The following is a 20,865-nucleotide window of genomic DNA, read 5'->3' on the forward strand; positions in this document are numbered from 1 at the left end:
GGATAGGACTCAAGTGGTACAATATTGAATAATTGTTATCGGGAGTGATTGTGAGGGTTGGAAATGTAAAGGTAGACATTTTGTAGCAAAAGGAGGGGAGTGATTGAATTTGCAGTCCAGGAGCGGAGGTCCCTGGGACCATCAAGGGAGAAGAGTGGAGAGTGGTACCCTGTACAGAGAAGTGGTGACTCCAGAGATGGAGGCAGAGATGATGACATGGAGAGATGGAGCAGCTGGAGACTCTAGACCCGGAGAGGGGCTGTGTGCTGATGACTGGGGCGCAGGCTTGCAGGGTATACCCTTTGGTTGGTAGATGATGCATGGAGGAGATGGTAACCATGGCAATGTAATGATACACAATAGGATGAATGTAAAGCTAATATTCTCTCATGTAAACTATCACATAATTCACAATAAAAAACTTTTAAAAAAGCAAGGGAAACCTTCGAAGGATGGGTCGTCACCGTGGCTGCCATAGTGAAGAGGGTGCAGGGCCGCGCGCCATTTTGGTCCGTTGTACATCAAGGCTCTATGGGCCAGAGCAGGCCTGATGGAAATCAGCCACATCAATACCATTGCATCTAAATCTGAGACGAAGAAAAGTGACCTCATTTAGTTCGTAATTGCATGTAAGGATATATGAATCTGTATTTGTCTGATTCTCATTACCTCTGCTTTTTTGTCCCCCATAATTGAGACATCTCTGCCATTTCCATTGATGAAATTGTGTTTCGTTCCCCTCTTCAGCATCTGCAATTCTTTGTGAAGTGTGTCACTTATGAAAATAGGTCTTGGTTGGACACTCTTATAGGGATTTTATGTTTTAATGACTTTGGGAGCTAATGATATATCAGATGTTCACACAAGTCCATAAGACTTGGGTAATCGATTTCAAACTTGTTTAGAATTCTGCGTATGCATTAAAGTTGAGTTACTCTTGTGAGTTTCACTGTATCTGAGACGATTTGTGTCTGTCTGGGAAATCATTTAGAATGTTGTTTTAATAAAAAAACAAGTGGTCTTCATCAAAGCCAGGACAGGGGTTATAGACCACACACAGATATCTAGACCGACAAGGGCAGTTCTGTTTGACGCTGGTACCCCTCCCAGCACCGTCTGTACGAACCACTGCTTTGTCGGATCTCAGCATCATGTTTGAATATTCCTTTTTCTTGTCTTCTTTCCAGATTAGCACCACTCTGCGGACAGGAGCCTGCAGGAGGCATTAATGTCCACACCCACAGACCCTGGCGCAATGCCCCACCCGGGGCCTTCGCCGGGGCCCGGGCCCTCCCCAGGACCAATCCTGGGACCCAGCCCAGGGCCAGGACCATCCCCGGGTTCCGTCCACAGTATGATGGGACCAAGTCCTGGCCCTCCGAGTGTCTCGCACCCGATGCCGACCATAGGATCTGCCGACTTCCCACAGGAGGGTCTCCATCCTGTGCACAAGGTAAGGGCTTTTCTCCATTAGCTCTCTTCTGTGTCATGGTTGTTACTGAATCTGCTCGAACTCATGGCGACCCCACGTTTACAGACTAAATCTGAGCTCCACAGGTAACACATTGCCTGGCCTTTCTTCTGAGGTGCCTCTGGGTGGATTTGAAACCACCGGCCTTTCAGCTAGCAGTAGATTCTGACCTACAGCGACCGTGTAGGACAGAGTCAAACAAAACAGCCTCACAGAGTTTCCGAGGTTGTAAATCTTTATGAAAGCAAACTTCCCCATCTTCTCAGAGCAGCTGGTGGGTTCGAACCACTGACCTTTCCATTAGTAGCCACGTGTTTTAACCACTGTACCACCAAAGTCTTTGCTAAACCTATAGATTGGTTAATACAAGGAGGCTTCTAAAAGTTCGAGGAAAATGTCAGTCTCTTTTCATTCTATTTTCCCACAAACATTTGAAATCTTGCATTTCTGTCAGCTCCTTTTTAATTTTTGAATATTATAAATGGGAAGATTCAGCTGGATGTTTGTGGTGTTCATTTATTAAAAACACCCATTGGAGGGCACTCGCATGGCTATCAAGGCGGTACCAGTAGGAAGATCAGATTTGGACTTTTTTTTTCCCTGATGGGATTAAAAGAGGTTCTTTTACTACAAGCCACGGGAGTCTCTGAAGGGAAACAGAGGGGCCTTCTTGGTGTCCTTCAATCCTGCAACATAGTAACTACTATGCCCTCCTCAGACCTACAGCCTCATCTAAACATGTTTGTTTGTAAACCTTTTATTGTGAATTGAGGACTCCTGGTGTGGCACTGTAGGGTCACCACCAGACTATGAACCACAAGGTCAGCAGTTCAAACCCAGAAGCTCCTCCTTGGAAACCCTATACAGGGTCGCTAAGTCAGAACGGACTTGACAACCCTTAACATTGTGAACTGAGTGAAGGTTTACAGAGCAGATCATCAGTTTTACATTCAACAAATCACATATTTTGCTTCATTACAATGATTGCAATCCCCCCCACGTATCATCAGTTAACAGCGTTGTTCTCTATTCACTTTAACTCGTACATTCCTCCGTGTGACTCCCCATTACCTTTGCCTTTCCTCTGCTAACCTACCACTTGTTGTATATTGCCTGAGATTTGTTTTGAGTATATGATTTATAGGCAGGAGAGATTTGAGCAGGGTGAATTAGTATATTTGTGAGTAAGTTTTGCTTTTATCCTTCTCCCTCTGTATTAACTCATATTATCCACTAATGAACATATTGAAAAGTATTCTTCCCTAAAAATGTCAACTTTAATCTCAGAGAGTTAAAGGAAAAAAAAAGGTCATTTCCTAAAGGTTTTTGATTTTTTTTTTTTTAAGTTTTTTATTGCAATAAAATTGTCTCTGCAGTTCTTCATATGCACTGGGTGGTTTCTTGCTGAGGTCGCTTACTCTGGTTTGGGACGTGAGTCTGGACGGGGTTTCTTGTTGCTCTTGTGAAGTGCTGTTGAGTCGATTCTGACTCATAGTGACCCTGTATAGTGGTCTTAAGGCTGTAAATCTTTGCAGGAGAGAAAGAGTCATCTTTTTCCCGTGGCACAGCAGATGGGCTAGAACTACCAACCTTGTGGTTCGTGGTCCAGTGCTTAGCCTACAGAGCCACTGCTATTTGTCAGATGCCGTAGAGACAGCTCTGACCGTGCGCACAACAGAAGAACTCCTGTGCAATCTCACAATTGTTGTTACATTTGAGCTTATTTGCTGCTGCCACTATGTCTGTCCTTCTTTTTGGGAGGCCTTCCTTTATTTTTCACTGACCCCTCCACTTTACTAAACACAATGGCCATCTGTAGGGACTTGTCCCTCCTGATAATATAGCTGAAGTATGAGAGATGAAGTCTGGCCATTTGACTTCCAAAGAGCATTCTGGCTGTACTTCATTCAACTCAGATTTTTATTTGTTCTTCTGACAGTCTGTATTACTTTCAATATTCTTAAGCACTGTAACTCAAAGGCATCAGCTCTTCTATGGTCTTCCTTATTCCCTGTCCAACTTTCACATCCATATGAGGTGATTGAAAATACCATGGCTTAGGTCAGGTGCACCTTAGTCCTCAAGCTGACATCTTTGCTCCTCAACACTTAAAAAGGTCTTGTGCAGCAGATTTGCCTAATGCAATATGTCGTTTGATTTCTTGACTGCTGCTCCCATGAGGGTTGATTGTAGATCCAAGCAAAATAAAGTCTTTGACAACGTCAATATTTCCTCCGTTTATAATGGTGTCATGTATTGGTGGTTCAGTTATAAGGATTTTTGTTTTCTTTACATTGAGATGCAATCCGTACTGAAGACTGTAGTCTTTGACGTTCATCAGTAAGTATTTTAAGTCCTCTTCACTTGCAGCAAGCACAAGGTTATACCATGTACATATTGCAGGTTGTTAACGAGTCTTCTTCCAATCCTGATGCCATAATCTTCTTCATACAATCCAGCTTCTGGGATTATTTGCTCAGCATGCAGATTGAATAATTACGGTGAAAGAATACAAGCTTGATGAACACATTTTCTGATTTTAGACATTCAGTGCCCCCTTGTTCTGTTTAAATGACTTCCTCTTGGTCTTTGTACAGATTCTTCATGAGCACAATTAGGTATTCTGGAATACCCATTCTTTGCAATGTTGTAATTATCTTTAGAAAAATTTTGCTTACATGTGATACTGATGATATTGTCTGACAATTTCCGCTTTCTGTTGGGTCACCTCTCTTTGGAATAGGCACAGATAGGGATCTCTTCCAATCAGTTGGCCAAGTAGCTACCTTCCAAATTTCTTGGCACAGATGAGTAAGTGCCTCCATTCATAATATAACAAAGCTGTATCAATTCGTTGAAAGATTTTAATTTGTATTTTACAAATTCTTGGAGTCTTTTTATCAAGGCCCTCGGTGCAACTTGGACTTCTTTCTTCAGTACCATTGGTTCTTGATCATAAGCTATCTCTTGAAATAGTTGAACATCAACCATTTCTTTTTGGTACAGTGACTCTGTATAGTTTCTGTCTTCTTTCGATGCTCTGTGTAATATTCAATATTTTGCCCATGGAATCCTTCAAATTGGAGATCCTGGCTTGGAATTTCTCTTCAGGTCTTTCAGCTTGAGAAATGCTGATTCTCTTCTTCCCGTCTGGTTTTCTAACTGTGGGTTTTGCACATTGCGTTATAAAACTTGAGGTTGTCTTCTCGAGTTGTCCTTTGAAATGTTCTATTCAGCCCTTTTACCTCCTCATTTCTTCCATTTGCTTTAGCATCTCTATGCTGGAGAGCAAGTTTCAGAGTCTCTTCTGACATGCGTTTTGGTCTTTTTCTTCTTTTCTGTCTTCTTAATGAACTTTTGCTTTCTTCATGTATGATATTCTTGATGTCATCCCACAACTCTTCAGGTCTTCAGTCTTTAGCGTCTAATGCATGAAACCTGGACTTGAGATGATCTATAAATTCAGGTCATATTTTGGCTCTTTTGAGCCTGTTTTATTTTCTTTAGCTTTGACCTGACGTTGTATACGATCACTTGATGGACTGTTCCAAAGTCTGCCCCTGGCCTTGTTTTGGCTGATGACATTGAACTTTCACACCGTGTCTTTCCAAAGATGTAGTCAGTTTGATTGCTTTGTGTTCCATCTGGTAATGTTCATGTGCATAGCTTCTTTCTGTGTTGTTTACAGTAGGTATTTACAATGAAAATATGTCATTGGTCTTGTAATAGTCTCTCCTGTGATCTCCAGCATCGTTTCTATCACTAGGGCCATATTTCCAGCTCTTAACCCATCTTTCTTTCCCAATCACCAGTAACTCAGTACACCTTGATTTTTATTTTTTATTTTTTTTTGGTATTCCAATCACCAGTAATTATCAGTATACCTTTATTGCGTGTTTGTTAAACATCAAACTAAAGACGTTGGTAGAATTCTTCAATTTCATCGTCACCGGCTTTAGTAGTTGGTGTGTCAATTTGAATAATAGTGATATTAACTGGTCTTCCTTGTAGGTGTATGGATATTATCCTATCACAGAGATAATTGTACTTCATGATAGACTTTGAAACCCTCTTTTGGATGGTGCCCATTCTCTTCAATTGGTCATTCCCAGCATAATAAAGCATCTGATTGTCAGATTCAGAATGGTCAATACCAGCCCGTTTCAGCTCACTAAGGCCTAGGGGATCAATGTTTATGTGTTCCGTTTCATTTTTGACAGTCTTTAATCTTCTTAGAGGCATGCTTCATACATCCCATGCTATGATTATTAATGGGTTTTTACAGCTGTTTCTTCTCATTATGCATTGTGTCCCATCAGCAAATGGAGGCGGTCCCGAGGGCTTTACTCCATCTATGTTGTCACAGTGAACTCTGCTTTGAAGAACCAGGTCTTCCCCCGTCGTATTTTCAGTGCCTTCCAACCTGGGGGGGCCCATCTTCCAGCACGATATCTGACTATATTCTGGTGCTACTCATAATGTTTTCATCTTACGGCACGATCTCCGACAGGGTTCTGGTTTTATCTTGATGCTTGCATCTTCAGGCACTGTGTCTGTCGATATCCTGCTACTATTTGTAAGATTTTTAGTGGCTAAACATTCAGAAGTAGTCTGTCTCTTCTTCTTTCTAGCTTGTCTTAGTCTTGATGCCCAGTTGAAACCTGTCTACCATGGGGGACCCTGCTGATATGTAAAAAACCGGGGGCATAACTTCCAGAATCGCAAGCCCACACAGTATGGCAGACGAGTGCTAGAAAGCTCTTTATTATGCTGGGTTTATGAGCTTGGATTGTTGCTGTAGGGATGATCCTGTCAGCATAGCTTGGCATGAGGACTTCCTAGGTGATACACAGCAGAGAGAGCTGCTGTTTGAACAAGTAGGTACAGTTTGCTTTGAATACTAGCTAAGCCAATCTTTGAGGTCATTCAGTGCCCCCTGAAGGGTTTGCTTAAGAAACAAAGAGGTTTGATGCCCCCTGGGTGGTGCAAAGGAGCTCTGGTGATTCAGTGTTTAAGCAGTAGGCTGTTGACTGAAAGGTCAGTGGCTTCAACCCACCAGCCAGTGCAAGAGAGAGAAAGACGAAGCTGCATGCTTCTGTCGAGTTGATGACGTTCGAAGCTGCACGTGGCAGGGCTACTGTGATCTGTAAGGTTGCTGGGAGTTGGAATTGACACGACGCTCATGGATTTTGGTTTGGGTGGTGCCAACAGTTAAAGTGCTTGGCTGCTTACCAGAAGATTGGACTCTCAGATCCATCCAGAAGTACCTCAGAAGAAAGGCCTGGTGAACTCCTTCTGAAACAATGAGCCACTGGAAACCCCGCGGAGCTCAGGTTTCTACTCTGGTTTGTGGTGACATCCCTGTAACATATGATGATGGGGCACCTCTTGGCTACAATAGGTCAGCAATGGAAGATACTGGATTATAATAAAAGGCGAACCCCAGAAAACAGCAAGTGCTTGCTCGAATTACATAGGACTTTAGGTCAGTTTAAGAAAGGCTTCAGTCCACAAAAGGAAAGACAGAATTTTTTTAAAAAGACTTTTCTGTATTTGATGATTCTTAACCCAGCTAAAGGAGCTCTGGTAACATAATGGTTACGAATCTGGCTGCAAACCGCAAGGTCAGCAGTTCGAAACTACCAGCTGTTCCATGGTAGAAAAATGAGGCTTTCTGCTCCTGTAAAGATTTACAGCCTCAGAAACCCTGTACAGGGTCGCTATGAGTCGGAATCGACTCCACGGCACACAACAACAACAATAACAACTCAGCTAAGTACAAAGTGCTGATTTCAAAAAGTAAAACAATATGGAAATAAACAAGCAGACCCCCAGTTGCTCTCCAGTCAATTCTGAGTCATGTCCCCCCATGTATGTGATGTGTCAGAGTACGACTGTGCTCTACAGGGTTTTTAGGGGCTGAATTTTCAGGAATAGATTGCCACACCTTTCTTCTGAGAGACATCTGACTAGACTTCAACCTTCCATCTTTGGGTTAGCAGTCAAGTGTGCCAGCTGTTTGTACCATCGGGGAAGTAGGAAATGGTTCATCGTAGCTTCACCCCAGGTAAACAATGTGAGCAGTCTGTTGTGGATTCTTTTCACACCTTACTTTTTTGTCGTTCAGTAAAATAAAAGCAAATACGTAATTATGACTTTTTTTTTTCTTTTACCATCATCCAATCATATTATCCCTATTATTTCCTTCTTGGTTTCATTTAATCATATGTCTTGGTTATCCCTTACAGTATTCCCAAGACCTCTATATTTTATTCAGATCTGTTTTTAGCATGACCACCATCTAGAGAGACAGACCTGCGTGTTTTCCGTATTATGTTATGGAGAGATATGGTGCCTTTGGTCATTGGAGCTTGCTGTGCACTTAGATCAGAGTCTTTGGGGAGCTCTATTAGATTTGATCTGTCTCTTATCAACTTTAGCCTGAGTGATTCAAGTCCTACTTCCAGATGAGTTTGAGGGTGTTTTGCCTCCATAAAGAAAGGTAAAATTGGGAGGAAATTATTTGGCTAGTCCTCATGATGGTTAGGAGTCCTGGTTTGGTGGTGTGGGATAAACAGTGGACTGCTGACTGCAAGGTTAGAGGTTCAAACCCATCAACCGCTCCTCAGAAACCCTAGATGGGGGTCACTGTGATTCGAAGGCGAGGCACCAGTGGTTAACAAGAACAGCAGTGTGATTTATAAGGCACCCTGGTGTCACAGTGCTTAAGCACTCAACCATCAACCGAAGGTGGAACCCAGCCACTGGCTCCATGGGAAAGAGCCCGATGATGGGCTCCCATACGAGGGAACCTATGGGGCAGCTCTATGTCACATGGGGTCAGTATGGACACTCACCACCAGCAGCACTATTATTGTGAAGTGTTGGGTTGCTGTTTGCTTTTCCTACTGGATTGTTTTAATTTTTACCTGTGTCCTTCTGTTTGGCTACCCAGCATCTTGGCAGCTTCCTCATAGTTTTAATCCTCATCTCTACTCCTTTTTTGGGTTTGTTTTTTGTCCCTTTTTGCAAGTTCTGCATTTGGGGCCATTCTGTGTTTCCTCGTGCCCAGCCGCCCTCATTCTAGAGTTGTGGACATTCCTCCCTGTCACGGGGGAGACCAGGCTTTGATTCCCTGACGGGGAGGCAGATCTGCCCTTTTTGGAGTCCTGTTGTGGTGCTGTAGGGTAAGCACTGGACTGCTAATGGCAAGGTCGGTGGTTCAAACCCACCAGCCACTCCTTGGAAATGCAAAACTGCAGGGACGCTGTGAGTCTGACCTGGCTGAACGGCACTCCACCCCCACCCCCCCCAGCTTCCCTTAGCATGGAGCTGGGAGGTAGGCAGAGCGCACACCTGCTGACCAGATGCTGCTCTTTTCTCCCATTCCTTTTGTAGGCCTCTCGCTGCCCTATCTCTCTCCTCTCCTCTGAGTCTCAGGTTTTATGCTTTCCAAAGGCTAGGAGTAAACAAGGGCCTGAGCTCTGACCTCTTCTTTTCTTCCTTTTGTCACCTGCCTGGTGACTTCACCACAGAGTCTTCCGCTTTTCCTCTGAAGATTTTCTTTATAGTAATTTTCTCCTCTTTTCGATGCTTTTGACGCTGCAGAAATGAAGTTTTCTTTTCTCCAAATCTGTAGGCACTCCCAACTTTTTGCTTGAAGTCATTTGGTTTTGATGAACTTCTGGAAAATCTTCCTTTCAAGCTATTTTGAAAATTGTTGATCCAGTTTGGGAAGAAATAGACATTTCCTTTTCTTTCTCCCAAACACATGCTTGCCTGCCCCATTCTGGATTGGATTAGCGTCAGTTCAACAATGATTTGTCTTGTCTCCAGACATGTGGGCTCGTCTTTCTTTCCTAACCGCTGTGTTTCTGACTTTCTAGTGTTTTCTCCCTGTATGTAACAGCTCTGTCTACGGGACCCTCCTTCTCTGTAATGATCCCCCCAAGCAACACTCTCCACTGTCTGTTCACCTCTTTCCAACTGCCGTGGAACCTTCTGGATCCTGGTTGTCAACTTTCCATAATTCCTTCCTCTCTGATGGAAAAAAAAAAAAAAAATTACCAAAAATTAGATAATCACAGACATTTCAACTAGCCATCCTTCAGACTTCAGACTCACTTCAACACACGACAACTTTCAAGATTTAAAAGGGTATGGACGACTCACTTGTCTTTGTCTAGCTTCGTTTTTATTTGTAGGTGTTGGTATTATAAAGTGATTTTTTTTTTTCTTTCCTTTTTTTTGAACTAGTTCACCAAAGTGTTAATCTCTGGCTGGAATCAACTCCGTGTAAACTGGTATTTTATTTTTTCTTTTTGTAACCTCTGACTTCACAGCTAATCATGTTCATCATATAGGTGTGGATATTTTTTGTTGTTGATTTTCCCCTCACCTATGAGGACTCCTGGTATGGCGCTGTAGGATCAGCACTGGACTATGAACCATGTGGTTGGCTGTTCAAACCCACCAACTGCTCCTTAGAAACCCTATACAGACAGGGTCGCTATGAGTTGGAACCAACTTGACAGTACTTAACAACTTAACAACTACTGAGTTGTTAGGGGTCGTGGTGTGGTGCTGTGGGTTAATGCACTGGACTGCAAGGTTAATTTAAATCATAAGGTCGGTGGTTCAAATTCACCAGTTGCTCCTCGGAAACCCTATATAGGGTCTTTGGTGTGGCGCTGTGGGCTAATGCGCCAGACTGCAAAGTCGTTTCAACTGCAAGGTGGTGGTTCAAGCTCACCAGCTGCTCCTCGGAAACCCTATACAGGGTCGCTATGGGTCAGAATCAACTCAATCGCACTTAACAGCAACAACAGTGAGTTTAGGAGTCTTGGTGTGGTGCTATAGGATAAGCACTGGACTGCGAACCACAGGGTCAGTAGTTCAATTCCAGTAGTTCAAGTCCAGTAGTTCTATCAGCTGTTCTGCAGAAGAAAGATGAGGCTTTCTACTCCTGTAAAGATTTACAGCCTTGGAAACCCTATACAGGGTCGCTATGAGTTGGACGTGACTCGAAGGCACTTAACAACATGAAGTGTTAAAATATAAGATTATTTTATAGGTGATTAATAAATGCATTATATCTTTGAAAGCATTCGGGAAGGGCCTTTGACCAACCAAACCAAAGTCTGTACCGGCTAGTCAATACTGAATCATAGCAACCGGACAGGACAGACTGAAGCACTCCTTTGGGATTCTCAGGTTGTTAGTCTCTGTGGAACTACCGCCTCATCGTTCTTCCTGGGAGCAGCTAGTGGGTTTGAACCCCCGACCTTACAGTTGAAAGTTCAGTGCTTACCCCACAGTGCCACCAGGGAAGCATCTTCTTGTTAATTGCTGTCTACTAGATTCCAACTCACAGCGCCAGTGGATAGGGTTTCTGAGGAGTGGCTAGTAGGTTTAAACCACCAACCTTCAAGTTAGCAGTCCAGTGCTTATCCTACAGCACCACAGCTGGAGTCCATATTTATGTTGTTATGTGCCGTGGAGTCGGTTCCTACTCAGAACAACCCTGTACAGGGTTTCCGAGGCTGTAAATCTTTACAGGAGTAGAAAGCCTCATCTTTCTTCTGCAGAACAGCTGATAGTTTCGAACTGCTGACCTTAAGGTTCGCAACCTGATTCATAATCGCTATGCTACCAGAGCTCCATATATACATTTATGTACATGTATATGTATATCTATGTCTATATATATGTATCGGGCTGCGATATATATATATATATATATTGTTGTTGTCATGTGCCATGGAGTCAGTTCCGACTCCTAACGACCCTGTACAGGATTTCCAAGGCTGTAAATCTTTACGAGAGCAGAAAGCCTCATCTTTCTCCTGCAGAACCGCTGGTAGTTTCGAACTGCTGATCTTGTGGTTCGCAGCCCAGTTCATAACCACTACACTACCAGAGCTCCTGTGTGTATGTATGTATAATATATATAATACTATTGTTAAGTGCTGTCGAGGCAATTTTGACACATAGTGATCACATATAGCGATTCCAAGGAGCTGCTGGTGAGTTTGAACTGACCTGATGGTTCAAACCCCCCTTGTGGTCCAGTACTTTATCCTACAGTGCACACCAGGACTCCGTGGATATATTGTTAAATGCTGTTGAGCTGGCTCAGACTCATAGTGACTCAGTATAGGGTTTCTGTAGAGCCGGTGGGTTTGAACCATGGACCTTGCACCTAACAGCTCAATCCTTATCCTACAATGCCACGAAGGAGATATCTAGGTGTTAAGGGCTGTGGAGTCAGTTCCGACTCATAGCGACCCTGTGTAGGATTTCAGAGGACTGGCTGCTGGATTTGAACCACTGACCTTTCGGTAAGCCAGCCAGTGCTTATCCTATAGCTTCAGACCAGAAACGTCATACACTATTTAATAGTACAAGTCGTGTGCCTCAGGGAAGTGTCTAATGCATGTCTTCTACTGTTTCAGCCCCTTGATGGGATGCACGACAAGGGAACTGCAGAAGAGAGCCACTGCGGCTCACTGAAGAACACTGGGATGCGCCCCCCGCACCCAGGAATGGGCCCTCCCCAGAGTCCCATGGACCAACACAGCCAAGGTTGGTGTGCGCTGGACAGCCGGGTCTGCCTGCCCTCATAGTGTCCTGCTTCTCCTGGGCGGCGTTTTCCTTTGACTTCCCTAGACGGTGTGTAAGGAGGGTTGAATCCAATAGGGTTTTTCTTCTGAACACAGTTCCCCTGACCTTCCTGATACAGACTGACAGACACAGATGGACAAATGAGTTCCAAAACCCTCCTAACTTCACTGGCCACTGTGTGTCCAAGCACTCTGCCAAATGCTTCAGGTACTTTGTGCACCATCTTCATCACCACCTGGGAAGGTAAATGGCATATTCTGTTGCTCTTGGTGGCTGATCCATGCGCTCCAGTTCACGGCGACTTCAGGTGCAACAGAAAGACATGCTGTCCAGCTCGGGCACCCTCACCAATGTTGGTTTACTGCAGCACCCATGGTTGTGACCATCCCAGGGGCCTCAGCTCCCAGCAAGATAGCAAACACTCTCCAGCTGGAATCCATAGGTTGTCAGGGGCTAATTTTCAGAAGTAGATTTCCATACCTTTCTTCCTAGTCTTCATCTGGAAGCTGCCCTGAAACCTATCTACCGTGGGTGACCCTGCAGGTATTTGAAATACCTGGGCTCTACCTCCCAGTATCACAGCAACACGTGGGTCACCACAGTGAGACCCACAGACAAATGGGTGGTAGAAATGACCGTATTACCAGGATCACAGGCGGGGATGCCAACGCCCAGAGGATGTTTTTCATTTCCGTAACTTGACACATTCTTTAAGTGGCTGAGCCATAAATAGAGCCCAGACCTGCCTTCCAGTGACAGCACAGATGTGAAGGTACGCTGGGCTGGCCACCTGTGTCCTCTGGATTTACTGTCTATGAAGTGGCATTTTCTGGGGGTGGGATTACCTGTCAGTGCAGGTGATTGTCCCTAAAATCGGTGTGGGCTACCTCTGTGCTCCTGTCTGTCTTTCCTTCACCCACGGTACAGCATAAGGGGATGTCTGAAAGCCTCGTGAGCATTCCAGGACCTGTTTGCAGAGTCACTGTGTGGTCATGGCAGCCTGTGAGGGTCATATCTATCCAGCACTAACTGATAGAACTAAGACAGCGCCCCCACGTGGTTCAGAGCAGAACTGTGCTCCATAGGGTTTCCTGGTGATTTTCAAAGTAGGCGACCTTTCCTCTGAATGACTTTTGAGTAGACTTGTACTGCCCACCGTTCCTGGAACAGCATAGCATATTAACTGTATGTACTCTTAAGTCATTTAATGAATTTCCCCCCATCCATCCGTCTGGGGAAAGATCTCTGAGTCTGTAGAATAAGCCCTGGACTGCTAACTGCAAGATTGGCAGTTCAAAACCACTCACCTACTCCAGGGAAGAAAAATGAGGCTTTCTGCTCCCGTAAAGATTTATGGGCTTGGAAACCCTCTATACAGGATCGCTGTGAGTCGGAACCGACTCAATGGCACCTAACAACAACTACACTCAGAATCATTTTCTTGTGAAATATAAACAGGCACATTGTGGAGGTATGGGGATGCCTCTCTGTTAATATTTGAGCAGGTTCTTAAACATCCCAGACGTTGATCTGAATTTTGGTGCTAAGGAGCTCTGGTAGCGTAGTGGTTACGAATCGGGCTGCTAACCTCAAGGTTGGTAGTTCGAAACTCCCAGCTGTTCCGCAGGAGAAAGATGAGGCTTTCTGCTCCCGTAAAGATTTACAGCCTTGGAAACCCTGTACAGGGTCGCTATGAGTCAGACCCGACTCCACAGTACTTAACAACAACAACAATTTATATAGGTGCTTTGTAGGATCTTGACCATGTTCTAAAACAGCCTGAAGCATTTGGACTTTTTGTAGTAAAAGAAGAGAAAAATGAGTCCATTTTAAAGCCTGGTGGTTTCTCTGTCTGCGTCTTGTCTTAGCATGATATTACAGTGCCTTGGCATCCAAGTGATGTTGTGGTTGTGTTAGGTATTAGGTTGCTAGCCACAAGGTGAGCAGTTCAAACCCACCAGCCATTTCTCAGGAGAACGACGAGGTGGTCTGTTTGTGTAAAGATACACAGTCTCAGAAATCACCTGCTGGGGAGTCCAAATGGACTGAATAGCAATGGGTTTGGTCTTGGGGGGCTGTGAATGCGGCTCTCGGAAAACCGCAAAGCAAAACACTTGGGATGCCTGAATCACCCCTGAGAGCATTCTTTTGTAGCTTCTGAAACCTCTCTCATCACACAGCTGTCTCCGTTAGCCTGTTTAGCTTCTGATGTGCAGTGTGTGGACAGATACTCCGTAAATGTGTACAATGAGAGGGAGAAGTGATTGTGTAAAATTTTCATTTCAAAGCCGATCACTTACAAGGTGATCTTCACTTTCGTAGCATTTCAGGAGTTACAGCTCCGTGAACTGTAAGGGAGTACATGCAATGGGATCAGAATTAGCATGTATAAACTTCCCCCCACCCCCTTCCAAATGGTAAACGTGCACCGTTGGTTTGGGATTGCATGATTTTAAAAGTGCGTCTTTGAATCACACGGTGCTGGTAGCATGCCATCTGATTCTGTATGCTGATCTGGAGAGGACTTAGACTGTATCATAGTATGATCTTTAAAAACCCCAATTGTGGAAAGCCACTTACAAACACTCAGGTACGGAGAGTGCTTGTGGACCAGGAGGCAGCCAGTTTTTACTACCTAGCAACCTATTAGGTTATTTTAGGGGATTGGTTGAGAAGCAAAACCATTTCCTTCAGCAAATACGGAATTCTGCACCTTATGGTCCCACTGATAACATTGTTTATTTTTAGCCCATTGGATGGAAGAAGGCTTCAAAGGCGGCAGGTATATAGTATTTGAGGTTTGTGTGTATGTGTGTGAAGAGAAAATTCATATAAAATTAGGATGTCCATGCTCAAGATTATTAAGAGGAGAGAGGACGTTGATTCTTTCTGAGGCCCTGCTTCACGGCCGAGGTAATGACTCTGGGAAAATCAGGAAGAAACCCCTGCCATTTCTGGAGGGAAACCCTTTCAAAGAGGAGACTCTGCACTCAAGCTTCATCCTACAGACAAATGGAGACTGACTAGCCGGCTTTGCTTCTTTTTTAGATCAGCTAAAGCGAATTACCAAAATGTGTGATGCTATTTTGCTATTTCCTCATGTAGATTCTGTATTTCCTTTGATTTTATGGAGTGCTAATCAGCACTGAATGACCACAAACCACCAGTTCAGTAGTTCAAATCCACCATCTGCTCCTTGGAAACCTTACACAAGGTTGCTATGAGTTGGAACTGACTCAATGGCGCTTAACAACAACGATCATGGATGAGGAAAAACAAACAACAACAACAACACACACATCTGTGTGGTTGTGACACTGTCCACACCTTGAACGTGTGTTATATTGTGGCAGAGTGATGCCATTAACATCCCCCATAAATTCTGGGGAGATCATTTTACCCATCCCCTGGTATCATGTGATCCACATTGGAAGTCACATTTTACTGTGTTGGTTCTGAAGAGTGGTGTTCATGCCTTTCGTCTCAGTTTCTTTCTTAACCACATTTGAGGTGAAATGTTTCTCCAATACTGATGTTCCGGTGGCCAAGTCCTCTCCTCGGAGTGTGAATAATTGTGTGAAATATAACTTGCCTCACCTCCAGACCTTTGTTTGTAGTTCTTAGCTTAAGAAGAAGGTGTGATCAACAGCTGTGTGTGGGTGAACCTAGATGAACTGCTGGTCACCTTGCTTGGTGTGCCCCCTGTGTGACTGAGGTGTTTGTGTTTTGGCACTGGGAAACTGTCATCGAGGACTTCCTGTATGGCACACATGATTAAACAGGAACTTGACTACCAGCTGAACGGTTGGAGGTTCGAACCTCCCAGAGGTACCTCAGACGACAGATCTGGCTGTCAGCTTCTGAAAGGTCACAGCCTTTAAAGTCCTACGGAACGGTTCGACTCCGCCTGCACAAAACTCCTGGCATCGACAACACCCAGATCCATTAATCCCTGGCAGTAACCCTTCCACTACAAAAGTACTATCAACAATTTGAAATAAAATAATGTGGCTGATATGTAAGTACCACCTCTTGTCTGTCAGATTGTCATACTGTAGTGGCTGAGATTCTGGAAGCTATGCCACAGTATTTTAAACAGCAGCGTTGCCCATGGTGGAGAGGTTTCAGTGAAACCTCAGGACTAAGACAGACTAGGAAGTCTGCACTGCCCAGTGAACTACTTCTGAAAGTTAGCCAGTGAAGATGCTAAGAACGTTAAGGATCACACCAGAACATTGTCTGATGTCGTGCTGAAAGACGAGGCCCCTGGGCTAGAGGACATTCAACACACACAGTGTACGTAACAGCGGACACCAACGGTAGTGAAGGCGGTGGTGCCAAACTAGGCAACATCTTATCCTACTGTCCACGTAGTTACCATAAGTCTGAGCTGACGTGACCACACCTAATAGCTGTTCGTAGAGTCCTGGTCAGGAGGGACATTAGCAGCTATCAGAAGGGTGGTCATGCGATGGCCTTTGATAATTGTGACTTGGGTCCATTTATTAAAAGACTGTTGTTAGTGTCCACTGAGTTGGTCCCCACCTCATGACACAAACCTTATTTGTATACAGTTGCCATCACCCTGCAGTAGAGAAATAACACACTTACAAGATGGAGTCAGGCAGACTTTGGTTTGAATGTGGAAACTCTTTACCATGTGGTGCTGGGCTGCTGGCTTACCCCCCGGAGCCCCTGTTTCTTTATTTACAAAATTAAGTAACAATACAAGGTGGCTTCAGAAGTTCATAGAAAATGAAATGACACTTTTTGAAGCCACTTAGGACATACTTGCTGGGTTGCTGTGAAGACGGAAGTAATCGTGTATGCTCACAGATCTGCTTGTGGCATTTCTGGGCTCCTACTAACTTGCTGTTCTCTCTGACCAGAGCCGCCACCCTGAGGCAGGGTGCTGGACCCTCCTTGATCACAATCCTATTGAAATGGCCTTGGGGAGGAATGTTCCCCAAGGCGACAATCCTAACCGGTGACAAACTCCCAGCATCAGATGACTGTAACAAGGGGCAATATTGAGCTTCGTCACCCTGCCCTGAGGGCACCACCGTCAGCCCCTGTCTTCCCATCAGTTCCAACTCAAGGCGACCCCGCGTGTTTTGCAGTAGAACGCCCCAGATTTTCTTGACTGTAATCTCTACGGATGGGGATCACCAGGTCTTTCTTCCTCAGTGCTAATGGGTGGTCTTGAAGGGCCAACCTTTAGGTTAGCCATTTGTGCCACCCAGAAAGGTACATGCAGGTGTCCCTCCACCTCCCCATAAATACCTGCATTCAATCTTGCCCTCAGGCTCTGCAGCTGGGAGAGCACCACTGAGACAGGACATGGCATGCTTGCAGCCGGGTTGGTGTCAGTGAGTCGGTTCTGACTCACAGTGACTCTGTATATATGGAAGGAAACACTCCCCCGGCCGTGCGCCATCCGCCCAGTTGTGGTTGTGTAGGAGCTCAATGCTGCAGCCACTGTCCCAACACATCTAGAGGGTCTTCTTGTTTTCTGTGGACAGAGACCCTTAATAAATGTCAATTATTCATGGTGTGTAGACGAAAATCCAGACAATATTGGGTGTGTTTTCACCCTCTACAGAGGCATGGTAGACTCCTAGGTTTGTCCTTGAGATCTTGCTTTTTTAAATGCCTCAATTTATCTATCTCCAGATGCCTTTTTTTAGTACATAACATACACTAACCGTTTTCCTTCAGGACGCATATGGCTAAATGCAGTCTGGGTAGTTCCATGTGAAATGTACCTTAGGTGAAGACTACATATAATAAGGAAGACCCTACTGCCGTCAAATGAATTCCAACTCAGACCAAAACGGGTGTCAAATTCCTTATGAAGAATGTTCATGTGTCTCATATTCAAATTTTTTTTAAAAAATTGTTTTTCTTGTTGTTGAGAATATACATAGCAAAACAACACCAGTTCAACCATTTCTCCAAGTGCAGTTCAGTGATGTGGAAGATGTTCCTCCCAGTGTGTAGTCATTCTCACCGGGAACACGAACTCACTGCCCTCAAGGTTCCTATCTGGTCTTTCGAATTGCTGTTTTCATTTTGATCCCACAGAGAGAGATTTTAAAAGAGTGGACTGCTCAAGGCAGGATCTTTTACTGGGGAAACAGACGACCCTCCGGTGTGGAGGAGACGTCTGGGGCTATTTTGGCTATTTTGGTGGGGGGTGGGGAGGTGGGCGGGGTTTAAAGAAGCTGTTATTTCAGGACTTTGCCCAGTCTTCAGGCCTCTTCCCTTAGAAACTGAAATTCTGTTTGGCATTGCTGGTAATGGTACCCGCCCGACACTGCCCAGTTCTTTGGTCTCATGACAATGGAGGCAGTTGTTCATGGAGGCAATTAGCCATAGCTTTCATATCTTCCTTGTATTTCGGACTCTCTTTCTCGCTGTATTCCAGGCAAATCAAAACTAAGTGTTGTGCCTTATACGGCTGCTAGCAAGCTTCAGAGACCCCAGGCACTACGCAACTAACAAGAACTAGAGTTTATAATATCTTGACTACCTTGCGTTGTTGTTGTTAAGTGCCATCGAGTTAGTACTGACTCATAGAGACCTTATGCACAGCAGAACGAAACACTACCCGATCCTGGGCCAACCTCACTACTGTTGCCACGCTTGAGTCCATCGATGCTGCCACTTGGCCAATCCATCCCATTGGGGGTCTTCCTCTTTTTCTCTGACCCTCCACCTTACCAAACATGATATCCTTCTCCAGGGACTGGTCCCTCCTGACAATATGTCTGAAGTATCATGCAGATGAAACAACATTGCATTACATCTTGTATTTTGTTCTGTTATATGTAAGGTTGGGGACCGTTGTGACTCTGTAGGATAAGCAATGGACTTCGAACCACAAGAATGGCAGTTTGAACCCACCAGCTGCTCCTTAGTGGGAGCAGAAAGATGAGGCTTTCTGTGCCCACAGAGATTTCCAGCTTCAGGAAACTATACAGGGTCACTATGAGTTGGAACCGACTTGACGGCACTTCACAAGGCATAAGGTTACCGTAAGTCACAGTCAATTCAACGGTGGCTAACAAGCACTAGAATTAAAATGAGTTTTACCTGTTTCTTTTATGTCTTTAATGTGATTACTAAAAAAACAAAACAAAACACCTGTTGCTGTGTACTTGGGTGGATTCCAAGTCATGGCGGCCGCACGTGTTACAGAATAGAATTGCTCCATACGGTTTTCTTGGCGTTCGTCATCACAGAAGCAGATGGCCAGACCTTTCTTCTGCAGCACTACCGGGTGGGTGTAAGCGGTCAACTTTTTAGCTGCTGGCAGCAAACTGTTCTCGACTCCCAGTGAACTGCTTCCTCAGCTACTAGGAAATTTAGAATTCTATTTCTATTGGATGGTGCTGTTCTTGAAACTTCTCAGACTCGTCAGAAATGCCTCTCAGGGTCGTAAGCAGCCTGTAACCTCCTTTTGTGTTTCCTTTCAGGTTATTTGTCCCCACACCCGTCTCCGCTGGGAGCCCCAGAGCACGTGTCCAGCCCTATGTCTGGTGGGGGCCCAACACCACCCCAGATGCCATCCAGCCAGCCAGGCCCCCTCATCCCCACCGATTCGCAGGCCATGAGCCAGCCCATTAGGGGCTCTTCGCCTTTCAGCCCTGTCCAGCTACACCAGCTTCGAGCTCAGATTTTAGCTTACAAGATGCTGGCCCGTGGCCAGCCCCTCCCGGAAACTCTGCAGCTTGCAGTCCAGGGGAAAAGGGCATTACCTGGTATGCAACAACAACCGCCGCAGCAGCAGCCGCAGCCCCAGCCCCAGCCACCGCAGCCTCAGCCGCAGCCGCAGCAACCAGCCCTGGTTACCTTCAACAGACCATCTGGTAGGTTCTTATGGGCTGGCTCGGATCACTGCAGCCAAGTGTGGGGCTGGGCCCAACCCAGGCTGACATGGTCTTTTGTTCTCCCTCCCTAGTGCAGCTGTGGCTCCAAGTACAGGCCCAGGGTTCTCGGTCTTCTGCCACCAAACATTCCTAGAGCCAGCCTTCCGAGACTGAGGCCAGCCGAGAACCTGGGGCACAAGCATGGGTTTGTGTCTTCTTCCAAAATGTTTACAAGGTTCTCGGTGTGTTCCTTCCGTCTCTAGCACCCTCTCCTGGAACCAGCTGTGCTCGAGCTCCTATATGTTGGTTTATTGGGAATCCTGGTGTGCCAGTGGAGGGATAGCACTGGACTGTCAGCCACGGGGCCGAAAGTTCAAACCCACTAGCCGCTTCTCGGAAACTCTGTACAAGGTCACTGTGAGTTGGAACCAACTCAACTGCACTTAACACCAACCTCGTTTTATTGTGAAAAGCATTTGGGTAGATTATAGGAGGCATATGTTGTTGTTGTTGTTGTCGTTAAGTGCCATCGAGTCATTCCAACCCTTAGTGACCCTGTAGAGGGTTTCTGAGGAGTGACTGGTGAGTTTGAACTGCCGACCTTGTGGTGCAAATTGACATTGTAGTCCAGCGCATTAACCCACAGTGCCACACCAGGATTCCATTTTGTTGTTGTTGTTAGGTGCCATTGAGTCAGTACCGACCCATAGCCACCTTATGCACAGCAGAACCAAACACTGCCCGATCCTGGGCCAACCTCACTACTGTTGCCACGCTTGAGTTGATCGATGCTGCCATTTGCCCAGTCCATCTCGCTGGGGGTCTTCCTCTTTTTCTCTGACCCTCCATCTTACCAAACATGATATCCTTCTCCAGCGACTGCTCCCTCCTGACAATATG

At 45.2% G+C, this 20,865-nt stretch overlaps 1 protein-coding gene across 3 annotated transcripts in view; it reads left to right on the forward strand.

Annotated features, from left to right (window-relative positions):
* Positions 1 to 1,228: 1,228 nt before the first annotated feature.
* Positions 1,229 to 20,865, forward strand: part of SMARCA2 (SWI/SNF related, matrix associated, actin dependent regulator of chromatin, subfamily a, member 2) — a 225,739-nt gene continuing 206,102 nt past the window's right edge. For all 3 annotated transcript variants that reach the window (XM_006863737.1, XM_006863738.1, XM_006863739.1), the window contains exons 1-3: positions 1,229 to 1,453; positions 11,926 to 12,055; positions 19,573 to 19,965. In XM_006863737.1, the coding sequence (XP_006863799.1) occupies positions 1,229 to 1,453; positions 11,926 to 12,055; positions 19,573 to 19,965 (748 nt within the window). The remainder of the gene's footprint in view (positions 1,454 to 11,925; positions 12,056 to 19,572; positions 19,966 to 20,865) is intronic.

The sequence above is a fragment of the Chrysochloris asiatica genome, unplaced genomic scaffold (genome assembly GCF_000296735.1).
Source record: "Chrysochloris asiatica unplaced genomic scaffold, ChrAsi1.0 scaffold00056, whole genome shotgun sequence".
NCBI lineage: Eukaryota > Metazoa > Chordata > Mammalia > Afrosoricida > Chrysochloridae > Chrysochloris > Chrysochloris asiatica.